General features: G+C 38.9%; 1 protein-coding gene across 1 annotated transcript in view; it reads right to left on the bottom strand.

The window, feature by feature from the left end:
* The window catches only part of LOC102458814 (uncharacterized), a 492,720-nt gene that overhangs the window by 226,679 nt on the left and 248,412 nt on the right, over positions 1 to 17,629 (bottom strand). The window contains exons 5-6 of the mRNA XM_075919824.1: positions 6,225 to 6,287; positions 32 to 98 (exon numbers count right to left, since the gene is read on the bottom strand). Coding sequence (XP_075775939.1) covers positions 32 to 98; positions 6,225 to 6,236 — 79 coding nt within the window. The 5' untranslated portion in view covers positions 6,237 to 6,287. The remainder of the gene's footprint in view (positions 1 to 31; positions 99 to 6,224; positions 6,288 to 17,629) is intronic.

The following is a 17,629-nucleotide window of genomic DNA, read 5'->3' as shown; positions in this document are numbered from 1 at the left end:
TATGAGCAATAACTCATCAAGCAAGGCTCACCCATCAGAAATTCAGCCGACTTGGATTTCTTCTGCTTAGTTTGCTTCAGAGCCTTCTGCTGGAACTTCTGGAGGGAAATTGTTAAATGAATAAATTAGCTAAAGAACGAAGATCATCCTTTATGATCCACAACTAACACAGTATTTTAAATAAGGGATGGCATTGAAATGTCATTTAATTTACATCGCTGCTAAAGGGGTCAAACATTAATTGAACAACAGAAGTGGAAGAATTAAATAAAATGGGAGAAGAAAAGTTAAAACAAATGCCAAATGAAGGTCACATTAAAATACTTTGTTTTTTGCCATTTTTAATTAATGCAAAGCTTCAACAAATGAAGAGATTAGAAAACTCATTTTCGGAGTATGCATTCAGCACAACTGCTCTGTTTCACTGTTAGAAAATAAAAGCTGCATTTTAGAAAGTTTGGTTATGCAGTGCATTTTCAAGTAGCCCTGCTCTTGCTTTTCTATAGGTTATTTTTGTTTATTTATTTATTTATTTATTTTCAGATCCACTTACATAAAACAATGTATTTGTTTAGAATAAATAAACTAATAAAGAGATATCAGTGTTCCTATAAAACAGCAGAATGATAAAACAAAATCTTTACTTTTCCCAAAATAATTAAAACCACAAAAATTCAGGCGATGCCACCAGACATATTACATGACTGGGGTGGGAGAGGGAGTTAGTGGAATTCGCTACATTGCTGAAAGTTCATTTAATATTGAAAGCATGTAAAAATATGGTTACAATATAAATGAACAGCAACAAATTTTATTAGAGGCCTCAAGTACTTACAAGTTGTAAATTACATACTCAGGGGATAAGAGGCACTAAGCTGATGCAGTAGCAATACTGTGAGCAAGGCCCAAGTTTTAAACTTGATCTTTGTCTGCTTGATAGCAATGAGATGTTCACACAGAGGACCAGGATTGAATATAGTCCTGTATAATTAATGCTTATAATAAAAATAGCAATCAGGTAAATAGCAATGTAAAAGTTGCAAACTGTGGGCAGTAGCTAAAGTAATATGGCTGAGTTCTAAGAACAAAGTTAATTACTTGTTTTAGAATGTTGTGCCATATTTTGTAAATTGTTTTGTTAATTTCTGAAGTGTTAATTTTTATGCCATTTATTTAATTGTTCTGATGTAAAGACCATGCTACAAATAGAGCTACTGAAAAAAGCCAATCTGATATTTTTACATAATAACAATATTAATTGAAAGTGTACTATAGAATGAACACTTTTCCCATTTTCTATTTTTTCCCCTTTGATTGTGTGTATAAATTTCCAGCATGTCAGGATGGGCGCAATTGACACAATCAATAAATATGTCAACAGTAATTGACCCACAATACTGACTGAGTATGAAATATTCTTTACTGATAAGAAAACATTGTATATGCCATTTGGAATAATCTGAAATTGCCAATACTTCTCTGAATTAAGAAAGCCTCTTTATTATTAATAGACAGATACTTGTAAAAACTGGTTTGATATTTAAACTTACTTTTATAAGAATAGAAGCATAAGTTCATTTGCATTAACTGAAATGTTGTGGTAAAATCGTATCCCCATTATAGTTAATGGTAGTTTTGCCATTTGTGTCCATGATCTTATGAATTTATCCCTAATGTTTAATGATTTTTTTCAATTAAATTCCTACCTTTTAAACATAAATAATTCAGCTAATGACTTTAGAATAACATCATTTTTGCAATTGTATTAAAAGATTTTTCCTTGGTCTTATAAATCAGAAAATATTACCTTTATATATTTAAGAGATGCAAATGTCATTTAGAATGTGGGCACTGGACTTCAAAACAGTAATGCTGATTTACATCAACTAAAGAGTTAGCCCTTAAAGCATGAATACATTCCATCTATATACTGGATTTCCAAGACAAAACTGAAATGCAGGCTGTAAGATCTGCTATTTCAAAACTTTCAAATACAGTCGTTCACAAAATACACACATTCCTTCTGTGGTTTAAAAAAAAAGTAAAGATATTATTCTTTTTTCACAATTTCCAACAAAGGAAACACCAGATATTATTTTTCCTGCCACAGTAATCTGCATTCTTGGGCATTTCACCTGCTCAAACTCAAAGAAACATTTTTAAATCACCTCATGCAACATATCGGTAGCTCCAGTTTACTTACAAAGAACTTCAAAAGAAATTACACACTTGTTCCTTAATGTGATTAGGATTTCAAAGGTGGGTTGTTTGGGGAGAGGGTGTGTGATTCTTTCTTTCTTTCTTTCTTTCTTTCTTTCTTTCTTTCTTTCTTTCTTTCTTTCTTTCTTTCTTTCTTTCTTTCTTTCTCTTTCTTTCTTTCTTTCTTTCTTTCTTTCTTTTATTACGATTTCATATATTTGCAATGAAAGCAATACCTGATTTTCTACAGCAGAGATAAATTCTTATAGAGTTACTTCTCAATGAACAATGGTGTATTTCTGTGGCCTGGGCATATCTAACACATGTTCTTGTCACTTTGTGCTTCAGAGGAAATTAGTAGACATTTTTCTTTCCTATCTTTTGCTAGTCAATTTCCTTACCTTTCTCTCGTTTACACATGGGCACCTTTAAACATGGTAAATTACCTCTTTTCTTTTTTTCAGTTAAGATAATTTCCTCCCTGATTATACTTTGTTTTCTCATCAGAGAACGTGCAGAAAATTATTGTTACATTTTATATTTATTTTACCATTAGTCACTACTAGTTAATGTATGTGTTTATGCAAATTTATATCCGAAGTAATAGTTCTTTAATCAATTCACATATAACTAAAATACTTATATTTAAAACAGCAAATTAAAGCAAACTCTTTCAATGACTACATGCCATACTTTCAGCCAGCTTTGTGTGGGTGTATTTGTCAATATGTACATGCACACATGCCAGTACACAAATACATCACCTTATTTATAGCATGCTACCTGGAAAAAGCAGCAATAGATCATATACTTTTAAAGAAAGTAATAAAGTTACACATCTTGGGCTAGATCCTTAACTGGTATAAACCAGCATGGCTCTTTTAGTTTCAATGAGCTACATTAAGTTACAGCAACTAAGGATATGGCCCAATTTATACACATAATATAAATCAAGCCTTTGTGTTCATGAACGACACATATAAATTTGATGGCATGTGTTCTCAAAGTCAAATTTAAAATATGAGTCTCCTAATGCAGATATCCAATTTTTAGATTTACACTAGAGATACTAAAAATAAATGCTGTTGAACTATAATATAGGAAGCATATTCTTGTACTGTGTAACAGAAAGGTGATAACTAGTGATTCCAGCCATGTAAAACTAATCTGCATACAATTTAAAACATGTACTAAACCTCTAAATATTTTTTTTTGTTATGGATGTTGTGGTATTTAAAATACAATGGACTGTTTTCTGATAACTATTTTTTAAAGCAAACTGTATAGAAATAAATCTATGTGAGAACAGCAAGCACTGCCACAAAAAAAACTCCTCATTTATAACCAGTGACAACTAAAACCTATGAAGTTTTTAAAAGAATGTGATTGTTGTCAAAAGGAATTGGGTACAACAGGGCTGTGTTCAGTTCTGGTTCCACTCAAAGCCATGGCTGAGGGGCTCTGGGAAAGCTGCTGCAAGGCTGGTGGGCACAGACCAGCAAGAAAGTGAATTTTGCATACTGTACGGATCATCGCTCAGTTCAGGGCAGTCAGATTGAATCTGCAATCAACCAATTGTGCTTCATGAAACCGTCAGCCCTCATTTATGTCTAGCTGTTTTCTTCTGTCCTGCTGTAAACAAGCTCTGCTCTGAGCTGTCTCCCTACCCTTATCTGCTTAGGAAGATCACACAGACAGACCTCATCAGCAGCCTTAGAGTTAAAGTTAAAGTTACTGCTTCCAGACAGCAGTCCCTATGCAAGCTGGAAGTCAAAAAGAAGAGCAACTTTGGAATGACAGAGTTTTAGTTCCTTTTAGGAAATATATACCTTAGATTCAGACACATACTGGCATGTTATGTCTCTTTCATGAAATTAAATTAGGTGTTCCTAATATGAACAACTGTTTCTAACATCAGCAAACTAGCTCAGCAGATTCATCCATAGTTTTGTTTATTTTTTTTTCCTTTGGGGCCTTGTTTGAATACAGCCAAAAGAGAAGTAGCTGGAAATATTGTCAATCTGGTAGGGCTCCAAGAACCTAATAATGCCTGAAATGCTCCAAGGAGTGTAATGACGGTAAACAGGAACAGGTATCTTGGCTTCTGTTCTCATTCACTTCAGTGGGAGCATTAGCCTTTAAACATAAAGCAGAATGAAGTTTTTCAAGAATGGTCCTCTTGCATAAAAATGGATGGAGCCTTCCTAAAAAAATAGTTCTCCATGAACCCACTCAAATATATTATTTGGTATTTACAGCATTTAATTCTGATAACCATCTGGTATCTCCCTGTTAAGCTTTCATTTATGCAGCTGGAGTTGGAACCTTTTCCCTTCTCCCAGTCTATTACTTTATCTGTTTAAGGGATAACAGCCAAAGTGAAACAGCTTGTAATTTGCACCTGTCTGCTTTTAAGCATTCCATGCTAGATTTCATGGAGAGCAAACTCTTCACTGCTAATAAGAATGACACTCGATAGGATCAAGGCATTTTTCTTTAGCTGGTTTTGTAGCAATTTTTTCAAATGATAAAATAAAATAAAATAAAATACATATATACTTTAAATATGCCTATCTGGGCTAACGGGAAAATCCAAATGAAAACTACTCTGTGTGTAAAAGGAATGTGTGTGTTCATAATACCACAGCACCTATATTGTACACACTAGGCACAGCGGAAATCAAGATTCTATCTACAGTGCAGTGGAAGGAAACTCCATTTGCACTGTGAAGTGCAATACACACTCCAAACTGTTTCAGTGAATTGCCATCTACAAACTGGTAAGAAGGTTACACTGAACTTTGGTGTACAGGGTTTTCAGTGGGTATTGGCGGTTCTCATCTCCTCACAATATCAGGCCCATATTAAATTTGTTGTCAGAAAAAAAAATCCTGGGCATTATTCTAGCCCTCATTTTCGGAGAATTGCAGTGTTGGACTACAAAGACAACTTAGCTCTAAAAGAGGGAATTTTTTTTAAAAAATAGATTCACTGTGATTTTACTGTTTTATAAAAGCTGCTTTCATGTGTTTGACATAATAAATTAATTATTTGGTTATAAAGGAAGTACTATATCTTAAATGAACTGTAACAACATAGGAAAGTACTTTCCAAAGAATATTCACAATTAATTGACAAATTATTTTAGTTATTAAGGTTTGTAATTTTTGTTGTGCCTTTTTTCTTCTTCCTGATGTCTGTAAAACACAATAAGAAAAAAAGCTGCATAACTGATGACAGAAAAATAGCACTGCGGGAATGAAAGGGAAATGAAATGAACTAAAAAGTGCAATTTATTAAATAAAAGACTGGTGTCGCATTTTGATTCCATAAATTGTCCCCATTTGTACTTCCTGTTTAAACAATAACCAACATGATGATGGGTTAAATTAAGTTGATATTGTCACAAACGTAGCCTCACTAGTAATTAATGTAGTTTAATATGGTTGTTGGCACACATCTCACATGACAGATAATGTTCCAACATGTCACTGATAGGACCTTTCAGCACAGCTTTAGGAGATCTACCAGGCATTGCCGAGGTTGGTTAGGTCAAAGGGTTGAACCATGTGTAATTCAGAACAGAAGAGGTCCCACGGTCACTCCACAAAAACAATTACACTACTTATTTCACTCTATCCCTTGCCCGAAATTCACAAGCCTCACAGTTTCAGTGCAGTCAATCTCATTCTGCCCTTGGGCTATAAGCCACATGAAAATATGTGGTGCTGTGTTTATAAATCTAATCAAAAATAGAAACAGTAGACAAGCACAATGAGGTCCTACTATGGATCATGGGAATTCTCTAAATTCTGAAGGCACTTTTGTTTAACTTCTATAGGCCCTCTCTTACCACTACTTTGTCTAACACACTCGTTAATCATCCCCTTTGCTTGTCAATGATTCAAAAGAGACTACAAGTCTCCTAATTTCCCTCCAATCACCCTACAAATAATATTATGAAATATAAATGTTAGGAATATCCCTATTTTATTTTTAAGTAAATATTATTAATCTTCACTTACCGCTGTGTCCATGGTTGTCTGCCCTTTCTCAGATGTGCAACAGAATGAAGAAAGTAATTCTGCCTACAAACAAAAATAGAGCACACACAAAAATAAATCACAGTTTCAACCTGTACACAGTCAATCTATTTTCTACTTATGTTTGCATAGTACCATTCTAAAAGATGCTGCTAGAGGGGAAGAGAGTTTTTCATCTTTGTAGACCTAACAAACTTGAGCCCGAGAACAAAGTGAGGACAGTGCAGTTTCTTTACTTCCTTCCTGTGAAGAGATGTCCTCATCAGGTTAAAAACACAGTTAAAACTAAAATAAAATTTAGCATCCTTGGGAAAGACGCAGATGTGTTTGAGGGCAGAGTGAGTTACCTTGTAACTCTACAGAAAGTGGGCATTCTAGGTCAACCTGCAGTAATTGTCAAGGCTGTGTGAAGTTTGTATAGGCATAACCACATTTAACCTGGAGGTAACTACGTGACTTGACTTTTCAGTAAGGGTACTGGAACTAGGGGTGTTGCCATAGCCCCTGTCTTGAAGTGGTTTCCACTAGCTACAGGGTTTGCAGCCTGGTTCTAAGGCTCTCGGCACCCCCACTGTATGAATTGTTCCAGTACCCCTGGTTTCCAGTGTTGTGAGTCCTACTATATTAAGAATTCTACCATCATTTAAATACACAGGGCTAGATACACAGAGGGACATAGGCAATGTGTCCATGAGCAGTATGCCTATCCTGCAGACATCTAAAAAAGAAATCACAACACTTGAGATTCACAAAGCCCAAGACAGGCACCTAGACGCCTGTAAAACATTAGATTGCAATCTACAAGGCCAGAGCAGTAGTGTAGTGCTTCTTAAACTAGCTAGTGGGAGATGCTGACAACTGGGATGTGTCCTAAGCCATGGCTCTCTTGCAGAGATCGGTGCCTATCTTGGCTAGTGATACAGAAGTAGAAATTTCTCCCCTGGAGTCAGATGGCTAGTTTCTTGGGAGAATGGAGGGAAGCATTTGTCTAACTCCAACAGGGGGAAGGGATGTGTAGAGAGCCGTACTAGCGATGTTAATAATTGTGTATTTCTGTAAATGTATAATTGCTGACATTTTTAGTGGTTACACATTTACGCATGGGGGCAGGTGCTTGCAGGGAGCTAGCTCCTATCAGTCCTCCAGGCTGTGGCCTCTACTGGAGGCAGCAGAGAGAGGTGGGGCAGGCAGCCTCTATGAGTGGCTAGGCAGCCAGGGGGTGGTGTAATGCGTGGTACTGTTAGGCTGAATTGATAAGCCTGGGTTTATCAGTTAATCATGTAAATGATTACACACCAGCATCTTTAGATCCTACCTTCTTTCAGTGCAGTGATCAGAGCACTCTCCAGGATGTGGGAAATTCAGGTTCAGTTTCCCCCCCTCTGCTAGGAAGGGAGAGAGAGGATTTGAACAGGGGCCTCCCACTTCTGAGAAGCGGGTTCTAACCACTGAGTTATGGGATAGTCTGATATGGGCTCCCTCAGTCTTTCCTATTGAAGCCTTTTAATTAAAGAGTCATTGGCATAGAAGGACTGGACCCAAGGTCTCCCACTTCCTAGACAGGTGCCCTAACCACTGGACTGTAGAGTTCTTCTTACTCTTTGGCTGAATGACTCTACATCTCGGGTTCAGGCACCGATGTACCTTTGTGAATCCCACCCACAAGAACTACATTTTCCTTACACCTTGCCAGCAAAACTCCTATTATTTTCACGGGTGAAGTATCAGGCCTATAAGGAATAGGACATTGAAAAGTCCTTTCATTATGTATTTATGTAGATACACATTCAGATTGTTTGGCAGAGGATGAAAACAACCCCCCATCCCTGCCAAAAAAAAAACCCCTTCAAAAATAAACATGCCTCTTCAACTTTCCTCACATCTTTAGTTGATCTTCCAGGCTAGAAGAATGCATTATATAAAGGACTTTTCTGACTTCAATTGAAAAAATACCCTCTATTCAGGATATCAGATAAGTCTGTAGTTTATTTTAAGCTTGTTCTTAAATCCCATTGCAATTAACGGGAGTCATGCATGTACTTTAAGTTATCCACGTGCTGTCCTGACCAAGGATGAATTTAAACACAGACCTATATACTCTCCTGAATAGAAGCCTCTTATTTGTTGTTGGGATTACATACCCAGTAAGTTACCCACTCAGTGCAAGTAAGAATGATAATAGCGAACATGCTATCTGAATTTTCAGTTCCTAATCAAAGCAAGTGACAGGGGTTTTGTTCTTTGTCTGGTGTGGGGCTTTAGCAGAAACTTGAGAATATTTGTCTGTATGGAAAAACCTTAAAGCCAAAATTATTCTGTTTAGGACATATGAGGGATGGCTTTTTAGATTTATCAGAATTAATATAAATAAACATGAAGCTCCCAGCTAAGAAACCCACTAGTTTAAAGAAAGGTGGTGCCTGGTCAGCTTTCCAATTCTTGCTCCTCTCTCTGCTCTTCCAGTTGCTCCCACTCTCAGACATCACCCCAACTTCTGACAAGTTTTCTCATAGCCTTCTTTCAGGGGCAACACCTCACCCCTCATCTCTCATTGAGTGCCACCACTATGCCCAGTTTTGCAGTCTCCTGTTTTCCACCACTATCTCTAAGGCTACATCAACACTACACGCTTATTTTGAAATAAGCTATTCCAGAAAAGTTATTCCAAAATAGTTTATTTTGAAATAGCATGTCTACACTTCAAGAAAGCCTCAAAATTAGTCCAAGGCAGGCTTCCCTAATGTAGATGTGATATCTCGATTTAGAGCCCCAGGAGGCACTGGGGAGGAATAACTTAGGCTTGGTCTACACTATACCCCTCTTTCAGCAGAGGGATGTAAATAAAGCACATAGGAAGTGCAAATGAAGTGGGGATTTAAATATCCGTTACTTAATTTGCATAATCACATTTGGGAACTGTTTCAAACAAGCGTCATTTCGAAACTGAAACTGCAGCTTAGCTGCGGTTCTGCCGAAAGCGGGGTGATTTTTCGACAGATTCTGTATTCCTCATTTTTTGAGGAGTAAAGGATCTGTCAAAAAATCACCCCGCTGTCATCAGAACCGTGGCTAAGCCTCGGTTTTAGTTTCAAAATGGCGCTTATTCTAAACAGCGCCCAAATGTGATTATGCAAATGAAGCACAGGATATTTAAATTCCCGCTTTATTTGCACTTCTAATGTGTCTCATTTGCATCCCTCTGCCGACAGAGAGGTGTAGTTTAGACACGGCCTTAGAATGTCGCTGGTGAGGGACTATTTCGAAATAGCAGCAGTGGAGTGTCTAAACGCCTTATTTCAAAATAGCTATTTCGGAATAGGCGTTATGCCTCGTAGAATGAGGTTTGCAGATTTCGGAATAAATTACTTCAAAATAATGGAATGGCTGTGTAGACGCTCACATTATTATTTTGAAGTAACTCTAGTTATCTCAAAATAACAGTGCAGGGCAGACTCACCCTAAGACAGAACCCCTTTGAATCTGGCTTCTGCTCCATTAGCCGCATTTCAGCACAGATGGAAGCTCTGGGCAGAGCAGAATGGAGGGAGAAAGTCTGCACCTCCAGAAGTCTTGTTCCCCTCCAACCCCCATATCTACTCTCCCTTCCCTAAAGAATCTATCCTTCACACTGGACAGGGCTACATGAATCATGGCTGTAAAATCCAGGCTGTATCAAATGTCCATTGAAGTCAATGGTAGTCTTTTCTGAATCTTCATTTTCTTTGCTCAACCAGGAGTGAAAAGTTGAACTCTGTCTAATCACTGCCGGTGCTGAGTCTCCTGACCTTTGTCACCTTCACTGGATTCCAATGCCCTCCTGTGGGTGCCAACATCATCACAGTTAGTAGTTTCATGAGGGTGCCAGAGAATTTTGCAGTTTCTGTTGCTGCTGCCTTGACAGCTACTGTACAATCTCCTGCATTGTTTTTCAGAGTTGGTACAGAAATTCCTGTGTAAAATAGAGGTGCACACAACTTTCCTCAGGTAACACATCAAGTCAGCAGCAGGTTCAGAAAACTAGGAATTGCAATTAATAGGATTCATGTATGTACTTTAAGTTATCCACGTGCTGTCCTGACCAAGAATGAATTTAAACACAGACCTAAATACTCTCCTGAATAGAAGCCTCTTATTTGTTGTTGGGATTACATACCCATACTACCCAGTAAGGTACCCTCTCAGTGCAAGTGTGAATTTTCAGTGCCTAATCAAAGCAGGAGACAGAGATTTTGTTGAAACAAAAGACAGGACTATGCAGCACTTTAAAGACTAACAAGATGGTTTGTCTGGTGTGGGACTATGACTCTCAGAGCTAGTATTGGGGGCCTATACAAAGACTTCTCCCCAGTTGATTCTTTTTTGCTTGCCTTCCACTTTGCTCAATTACCCACCCATGCTCTGCCCCCACTTAATTCAATAGCTAAACTATAATTGACTTCAATAGTGCAGCATCAGATTCCTAGTTACTTATCTGAATAATTCCTTCCTTCAGAGACACATCTGGTTACTACTTAGTTGTGTGCAACTATAAGAAATGAAGCAAATAAGAATTCCACCAATCGAGAAGACTGGTTCAGAAAAAGCCTGTTGATAAATGACTATGTCAATCCCAACATTGCTGTGGTGACTCTTTCTAAGCAGAATTGGGCAAAGCTGCTATAAGAAGTGAGTCAGTTTGAGAATGAGAGAGAGATAAAAGATATAATCTGACATAGCACAAACAGGTGTGGTGATATGAATATACGCAGGCCTGGTACACAGAATGCATCACATGCTAAGGGGGAGATATGTAGCAGGAATACCATGTTAGAATATTGATAGTAAACCAGTAGTAAAACATAACCTTACCAGTCTATAGAAGACTCCCTTTGGATACTCTCATAAACCTCAGTCAGCTTATCCTGGGCTCCACAAGGTGTATCTTGAAGGCAAAAGGCCCACCCATAACTTAAAATCAGTATAGGAGCCATAAAGGCTATGCCTTTCCTTTTCTAAGCCTTGATTTTAGGAGCCTACTCAAGTTTAATCTCAATGTCTTTTCCCCCTTAAAGAAAGGCCTTGACCCCAGCACAGCTCTTCGGTATACATTAAACTTCATGGCTGTGTCTACACTGGCATGAATTTCCGGAAATGCTTAAAACGGAATACTATTCCGTTTTCAGTTTTTCCGGAAAAGGAGCGTCTGCATTGGCAGGCTGCTTTTCCAGAAAAGCTCTTTTTCCGGAAAAGCGTCTGTGGCCAATGTAGACGCGCTTTTCCGGAAAAAAGCCCCGATTGCCATTTTCGCAATTGGGGCTTTTTTCCGGAAAAGACTACTGGGCCCTTTTCCGGAACAGTGTTCCGGAATAAGGACTTATGCCCGAGCGGGAGCAGAATAGTTTTTCCAGAATAGTGGCTGATTTTGTACAGTAGAGCATCGTTGCTTTTCCGGAAATTAAAGAGCCAGTGTAGACAGCTCACAGCTTATTCCGGAAAAGCGGCTGATTTTCCGGAATAAGTGGCCCAGTATTGACACAGCCCATGGCTACGTCTACACTGGCCCCTTTTCCGAAAGGGGCATGCTAATTTTAAACTTCAGAATAGGGAAATCCATGGGGGATTTAAATATCCCCCGTGGAATTTAAATAAAGATGTCCGCCGCTTTTTTCCGGCTTGTAGATAAGCCGGAAAAAAGCGTCTAGACTGGCCCGATCCTCCAGAATAAAGCCCTATTCCGGAGGATCTCTTATTCCTACTTCAAACCAGGTACAAGCACACCTACTTCAAAGTAGGAATAAGAGATCCTCCGGAATAGGGCTTTATTCTGGAGGATCGGGCCAGTCTAGACGCTTTTTTCCGGCTTATCTACAAGCCGGAAAAAAGCGGCGGACATCTTTATTTAAATCCCGTGGGGGATATTTAAATCCCCCGCGGATTTCCCTATTCTGAAGTTTAAAATTAGCATGCCCCTTTCGGAAAAGGGGCCAGTGTAGATGTAGCCCATGTGTTTGTCAGACACTACCCACATGTTTAAGTGCTTTGTTGGATGAGAGGCAAAGTTTTAGGCCTTTTATATGGAGATGGCCTTGAAATTAAAAAATAAATAGAGAAGCTTGTTACTGATGTGTTCTAGACCCTGTATTTCTAGGTTCCCCTTTTGAAGTTCCTAAGGTTGGAACATATAGCCATTACAGATTCAATTGTGGGGGAAGCCCAGACCGATATGCAGCTCGGTTGGGAGCTAGTCTGCAACAAGCTTTCTTCCAGCAAACAGAATATTTTCTGTCTCATCTCATCAGCCTCTCAGTTCAAAGAGTGGTGGGGGTCAGCTTAATTGCCTGTCATGCTATGGGGGGACTGTGCACAGGTCCCAATGTGAGGGATTCTTGCATTCTTGGTCAACGACCTTCTATTTGCAAAATGTGCACAATTTTTCTCACCTCTCAGGAGCAGGACAATAAGTAGGGTCGTCTCAAGTTCACAGTCATAAAAAACACATATAGTACCATACCATGACACCTTTACTTCTGCACTGCTGCCTTCAGAGCTGGGCAGCCAGAGAAAGGAGGCTGCTGACTGAGGATCTAGCTCTGCAAGCACCAGTGAAGAAATAGGGGTGGCATGGTGTGGTACCATACCATGCCATTCTGACCTCTGTACTGCTACTGGCAGCAGTTCTGCCTTCAGAGCTGGGCTCCTGGCCAGCAACCACAGCTCTCCAGCTGCCCAGCTCTGAAGACAGCACCACCGCCTGCAGCAGTGCAGAAGTAATGGGTAGGAAAACTGCAACTCCCTCCTCCCCCCCACTCCCATTCCACATACACACGATACCCTTCCAACCACTGCACAACTCTTATGTCAGGATCCCTGCAAAAACAACACTGCGACATTTCAGATTTAAATAGCTGAAATCATGGAATTTACTCTTTTAAAAATCCTATGACTGTGCAGTTGACCAGAATGGATCATGAATTTGATAGGCCTGCTAATAATGATGAAATAATCACCAAAACTGATCATGATTGTAATTATACAATACAATGGAAGGTGTGTGTCCTGGTGTTCCCCTTCTGTTCATAGCCCAGCAAATAATAGTTCACTGGAGATATCTCTCACGTTGCGGTTTTCAGATTTTATTCCACTCCAGTGTACGTTTTAACCCCAGTACTATAGTTTAGGGCCCACCCTGCTCATTGCTCTGGGTTGCATCTCTGGGTTTTACCCCATGTGGATACACCAACAATAATTTTAAAATAAAAGGAAAAAATCTGCCCTTCACTCCCTTTCTCTTCTCCTCTCACTGTGATGCTGCTAGCCTAGTGTCCGTCTGTCTCTGATATACAAGCACTGACCAAATGCTACTGTAAACTCACCCCCATCTGAATACTTCAGCGTTTTGGTCAATGTGTCCTACTTCTAAGGTCTTCTGTCTGTCCTTACACAAAAGAGCTCTCCATTCTCTCTGGGTCTGCACTGCTCCTCTGCCTGTTTGTAACTATCTTATCTGGGCAATGGCTGATGTCCCTTATTGCTGTGCTGGGGGGGCCATGAAACTTCTTTAGTGGAGGAGGAAATGTCGTAGGGTTTTTTTAAATCATGGTGTACCACTGGGCTCTGCTGAATTTGGACAATCCTCCAGCTCAACTCTCTCATGCCAGTGGACCCCCTTGGATATGCTTCATGTATTAGGAAAATTAAATTCATTGCCTTTCTGCAGACTGTGTTACTGCTACCACCCCCACTCCCATTTTCTTAACAGTCCACATATAACTCATTATTTCTTCTATAGTTCCCCTGAATTCCAGAGATGTGTAAATGGAAGTATCAACCAATTCACCAATCTCTTTCTACAGTTTTAAATTCATTAGGGATACTTGGGTCACTGAATGCCTTTACTCCCATACAGGACGATATGATAGAATTTGAAATGCTAACCATGCATTAAAATAAACAGTTGACAACGCAGGTGGAGTTTATTCATTAGACATACAAAAGGTAAGTACTGTTGAAAATGTAGTCTAACCCAGCCCTTCACTGATTTAGGGACTAATAGCCCTGACTTTTTTCTCATAGGATGCGCCAGAACTTCCAACGTGAATCTTATTTTCAGGGATTAATGAATTTATTCTGGTCACTGTCTTATGGATTTTAGAAGTCCCTTGCAAATTTATATTTGGGGGGTTTGTTTCTTCAGTTTTCAGCTATTTTTAAAACAAGCACACCAGGAAAATGAGCCCAGAAAATGACATAAATATGTGGTAATATTTGGGATCAAGATCACTGATTGGAGGAGCTAGATTTCCATACATGTTCTACTGCGAGCAACACATATGACCTGTTATGAAGTGTATGATGCTGTTATTTATTAGTGCTGCCATAGGTAAGAATGGTAGAAGGCTTTTTAAAACATATCAGCCATCAGAATTAAAACAATCACTATACATTGCAAGAAAAGCATCTTCACAAGTAACATATCCAACATATCTACCACTGCATATATTGATACTGTTATTAATAGATCAGTGAAGTCTGACTGCAAGCAGTGAGACAGAAATTATACCATATGAGCAGTCCCACAAGGGATACCTCTACTGGTGCTTCAAAACCTACTTTACTTGCCTCTGGCATAAGTTTCTGGATTAGTGTCATATATGTGTCAACATGGAACAACATAAGCTATTTATACATTCTCATTACTTCCCTTTAGTTTACTCTATATTCCAGTTGACACTGACTGTATATATCAATATGCTCATCTCAGTAAGTTTGCATTTCTTTGTCACATATCTGTGAACAAACACGAGAGCTGAATGGCAAGTGAAGGGAAACTGAGGTAGTCAAGTATGTGATGGAGAAACAGATATAGAGTAAATAGGAATAGTTATGGCAACTTTCATATGATATTAATTAGACTTGAAATATCATCTGGGAATGCTGCACCAAAGTGACTATTTAGCAAGATTTTCACTTCCCATAGCAGTCAGTTAACTGAAAATCTGAATACTCACAACTGAAATATACTATAACTATTTCCATTTCTTTTTATTGGATAGACTAATAAAATAATAAAGAATAATTACAATAAAATAATTTTACCTAGCTCTCATACAGCAACTTTCAACAACAGACCTCATTGCTACTGTTATTCAGCACATACTCTAAATTATTTGAGACTCTCCTGCTGGTAATATCTATTTACCAGTTTTGCTTACTGCAGCCTGATAAATAATAATTAAAATGTCAGACTCTGGAGACTGAACCTTGGAACTAAGAGTCCTTTAAAAGGAATGCTAAATATGTTTCCCTTATCACAATGTAGGGCATGAACTGGAAAATCTTGACACCTCAGTAGACAAAGAATGAACAAATAAAGGCTTCTAAACTTGATGTGGTTCGTAGACAAAAAGAAACATATTTGAGTTGATCCGGTTTATGCTAGGCTTGAAGACAGACCATAACTGTAAGCAGCTGCAAAACTGAAATTCCATATTTTGCTCCTCTCCTTATCTGCCATATCTCGGTCTGAGGTTACATCTACACCACAGCTCGAAGTGCTCTGAGAGCAATCCACCACCAGTTGATTTAGTAGGTCTAGTGAAGACCTGTTGAATTGACTGTAGATTGCTCTCCCGTGGACCTTGTTACTCTTTTCTGGAGAATGATAGGACCCATAGTAATTTGGCCTAAGGTACATTAACTCCAGCTATATTATTCACATAGCTAAAGCTGCGTAGCTTAAGTCAATGCTCTGTGGTAGTGTTGTAACCTAAATGTCCAAATATGTCTTAGCTAACAGCCAAACCTATAAACTCAAATAAGGATCTGAAAGCCAAGCTGTGTTCTTTCATCATCAGAATGCCACAGAAAATGGAATAGATAATCTTCAGGGCAAGGAGGAATCCAATTAGCTCTTCCATGCAGGACTTGTATTGGATATGTAGTGATACCAGCAACAAAAATTTGCTTCTGTTCATTGAAGCAAGCAGTTATTATTTGAAGACAGAGAGAGTAAGATTCTGGCACTAACATATGATTATTTAGCCACACCATGCTATGAGGGTGCCCTTAGGGATGATAGTGATAGAAATGTAGCCGTGTTAGTCTGGTGTAGCTGAAACAAAATACAGGACTATGTAGCACTTTAAAGACTAACAAGATGGTTTATTAGATGATGAGCTTTCATGGGCCAGACTCACTTCCTCAGATCAAATAGTGGAAGAAAATAGTCACAATCATATATACCAAAGGATACAATTTTAAAAAATGAACACATAGAGGCTACGTCTACACTGGCCCCTTTTCCGGAAGGGGCATGTAAATTTCACTAGTCGTCGTAGGGAAATCCGCGGGGGATTTAAATATCCCCCGCGGCATTTAAATAAAAATGTCCGCCGCTTTTTTCCGGCTTTTAAAAAAGCCGGAAAAGAGCGTCTAGACTGGCCCCGATCCTCCGGAAAAGGGCACTTTTTCCGGAGGATCGGGGCCAGTCTAGACGCTCTTTTCCGGCTTTTTTAAAAGCCGGAAAAAAGCGGCGGACATTTTTATTTAAATGCCGCGGGGGATATTTAAATCCCCCGCGGATTTCCCTACGACGACTGCTGAAATTTACATGCCCCTTCCGGAAGAGGGGCCAGTGTAGACGTAGCCATGATGTCTCTCACTGCACTTAGCTCCCCAGTGAATGGGGGGGCATGTGTATGTTGTACTATTTCTTATGGTGCTACAGTATGCACTCATCTCTCTGGCTGGTCAGCTTTGCAATCGTATGAGGGGTCACATGGCCTCTCTCCAGCCTCACCCACATTGGCTCAATTTGTGCTCTGAGGGCACTTGGAGGAAGCAGTCCAGGTTCCTAGGCATCCTTATGCAGAGTGAACAAAGAATGGAGAGAGGAAAAGCAAGCTCCTTGAGCCCTCTCCCTCTCACTTGTGAAATTAATCTCTAGGCTGAGGGTAAGCAGAAGGCCTACACGTCCTTTAAGTCTAACAGGGTTTAAATGGTACATAGGCATTGTGCTGGTCTTCTACACAGGAGTGAATTTCATCCAGTAAGAGAGAGAAGCCAAATCAGACAAAACCATTTTTGCAGAATCCCTTTGCTAAGAGTAAGTGTATTAACACTTCTTTGGCTTCTGCTAATTTGGGTCATGCCCATAATTCTAAATAAAAATAAGTTTTAATGCTACATTGCTCACTATGACAGATGATGTTTATAAAAAAGTCACTGAACATTTTAAACACAAAGCATGTTATTTTCTCATTTAAAATATTGAACCCTACAGGATGACCGCTTATTTAGGATTTAGTTTAGTTAGTTTAAAATATATAGAAGATATTATTTCATATCCTCTCTGAAATGACTAATGTGGATGATGGCATAATTTTTCACTGTTTTGAAAAATATTACAT

Source organism: Pelodiscus sinensis, chromosome 2, assembly GCF_049634645.1.
Source record: "Pelodiscus sinensis isolate JC-2024 chromosome 2, ASM4963464v1, whole genome shotgun sequence".
In the NCBI taxonomy this organism is placed as follows: domain Eukaryota; kingdom Metazoa; phylum Chordata; order Testudines; family Trionychidae; genus Pelodiscus; species Pelodiscus sinensis.
Note: the sequence above shows the minus strand (reverse complement) of the source record. Positions and strands in the feature narration are given on the sequence as shown.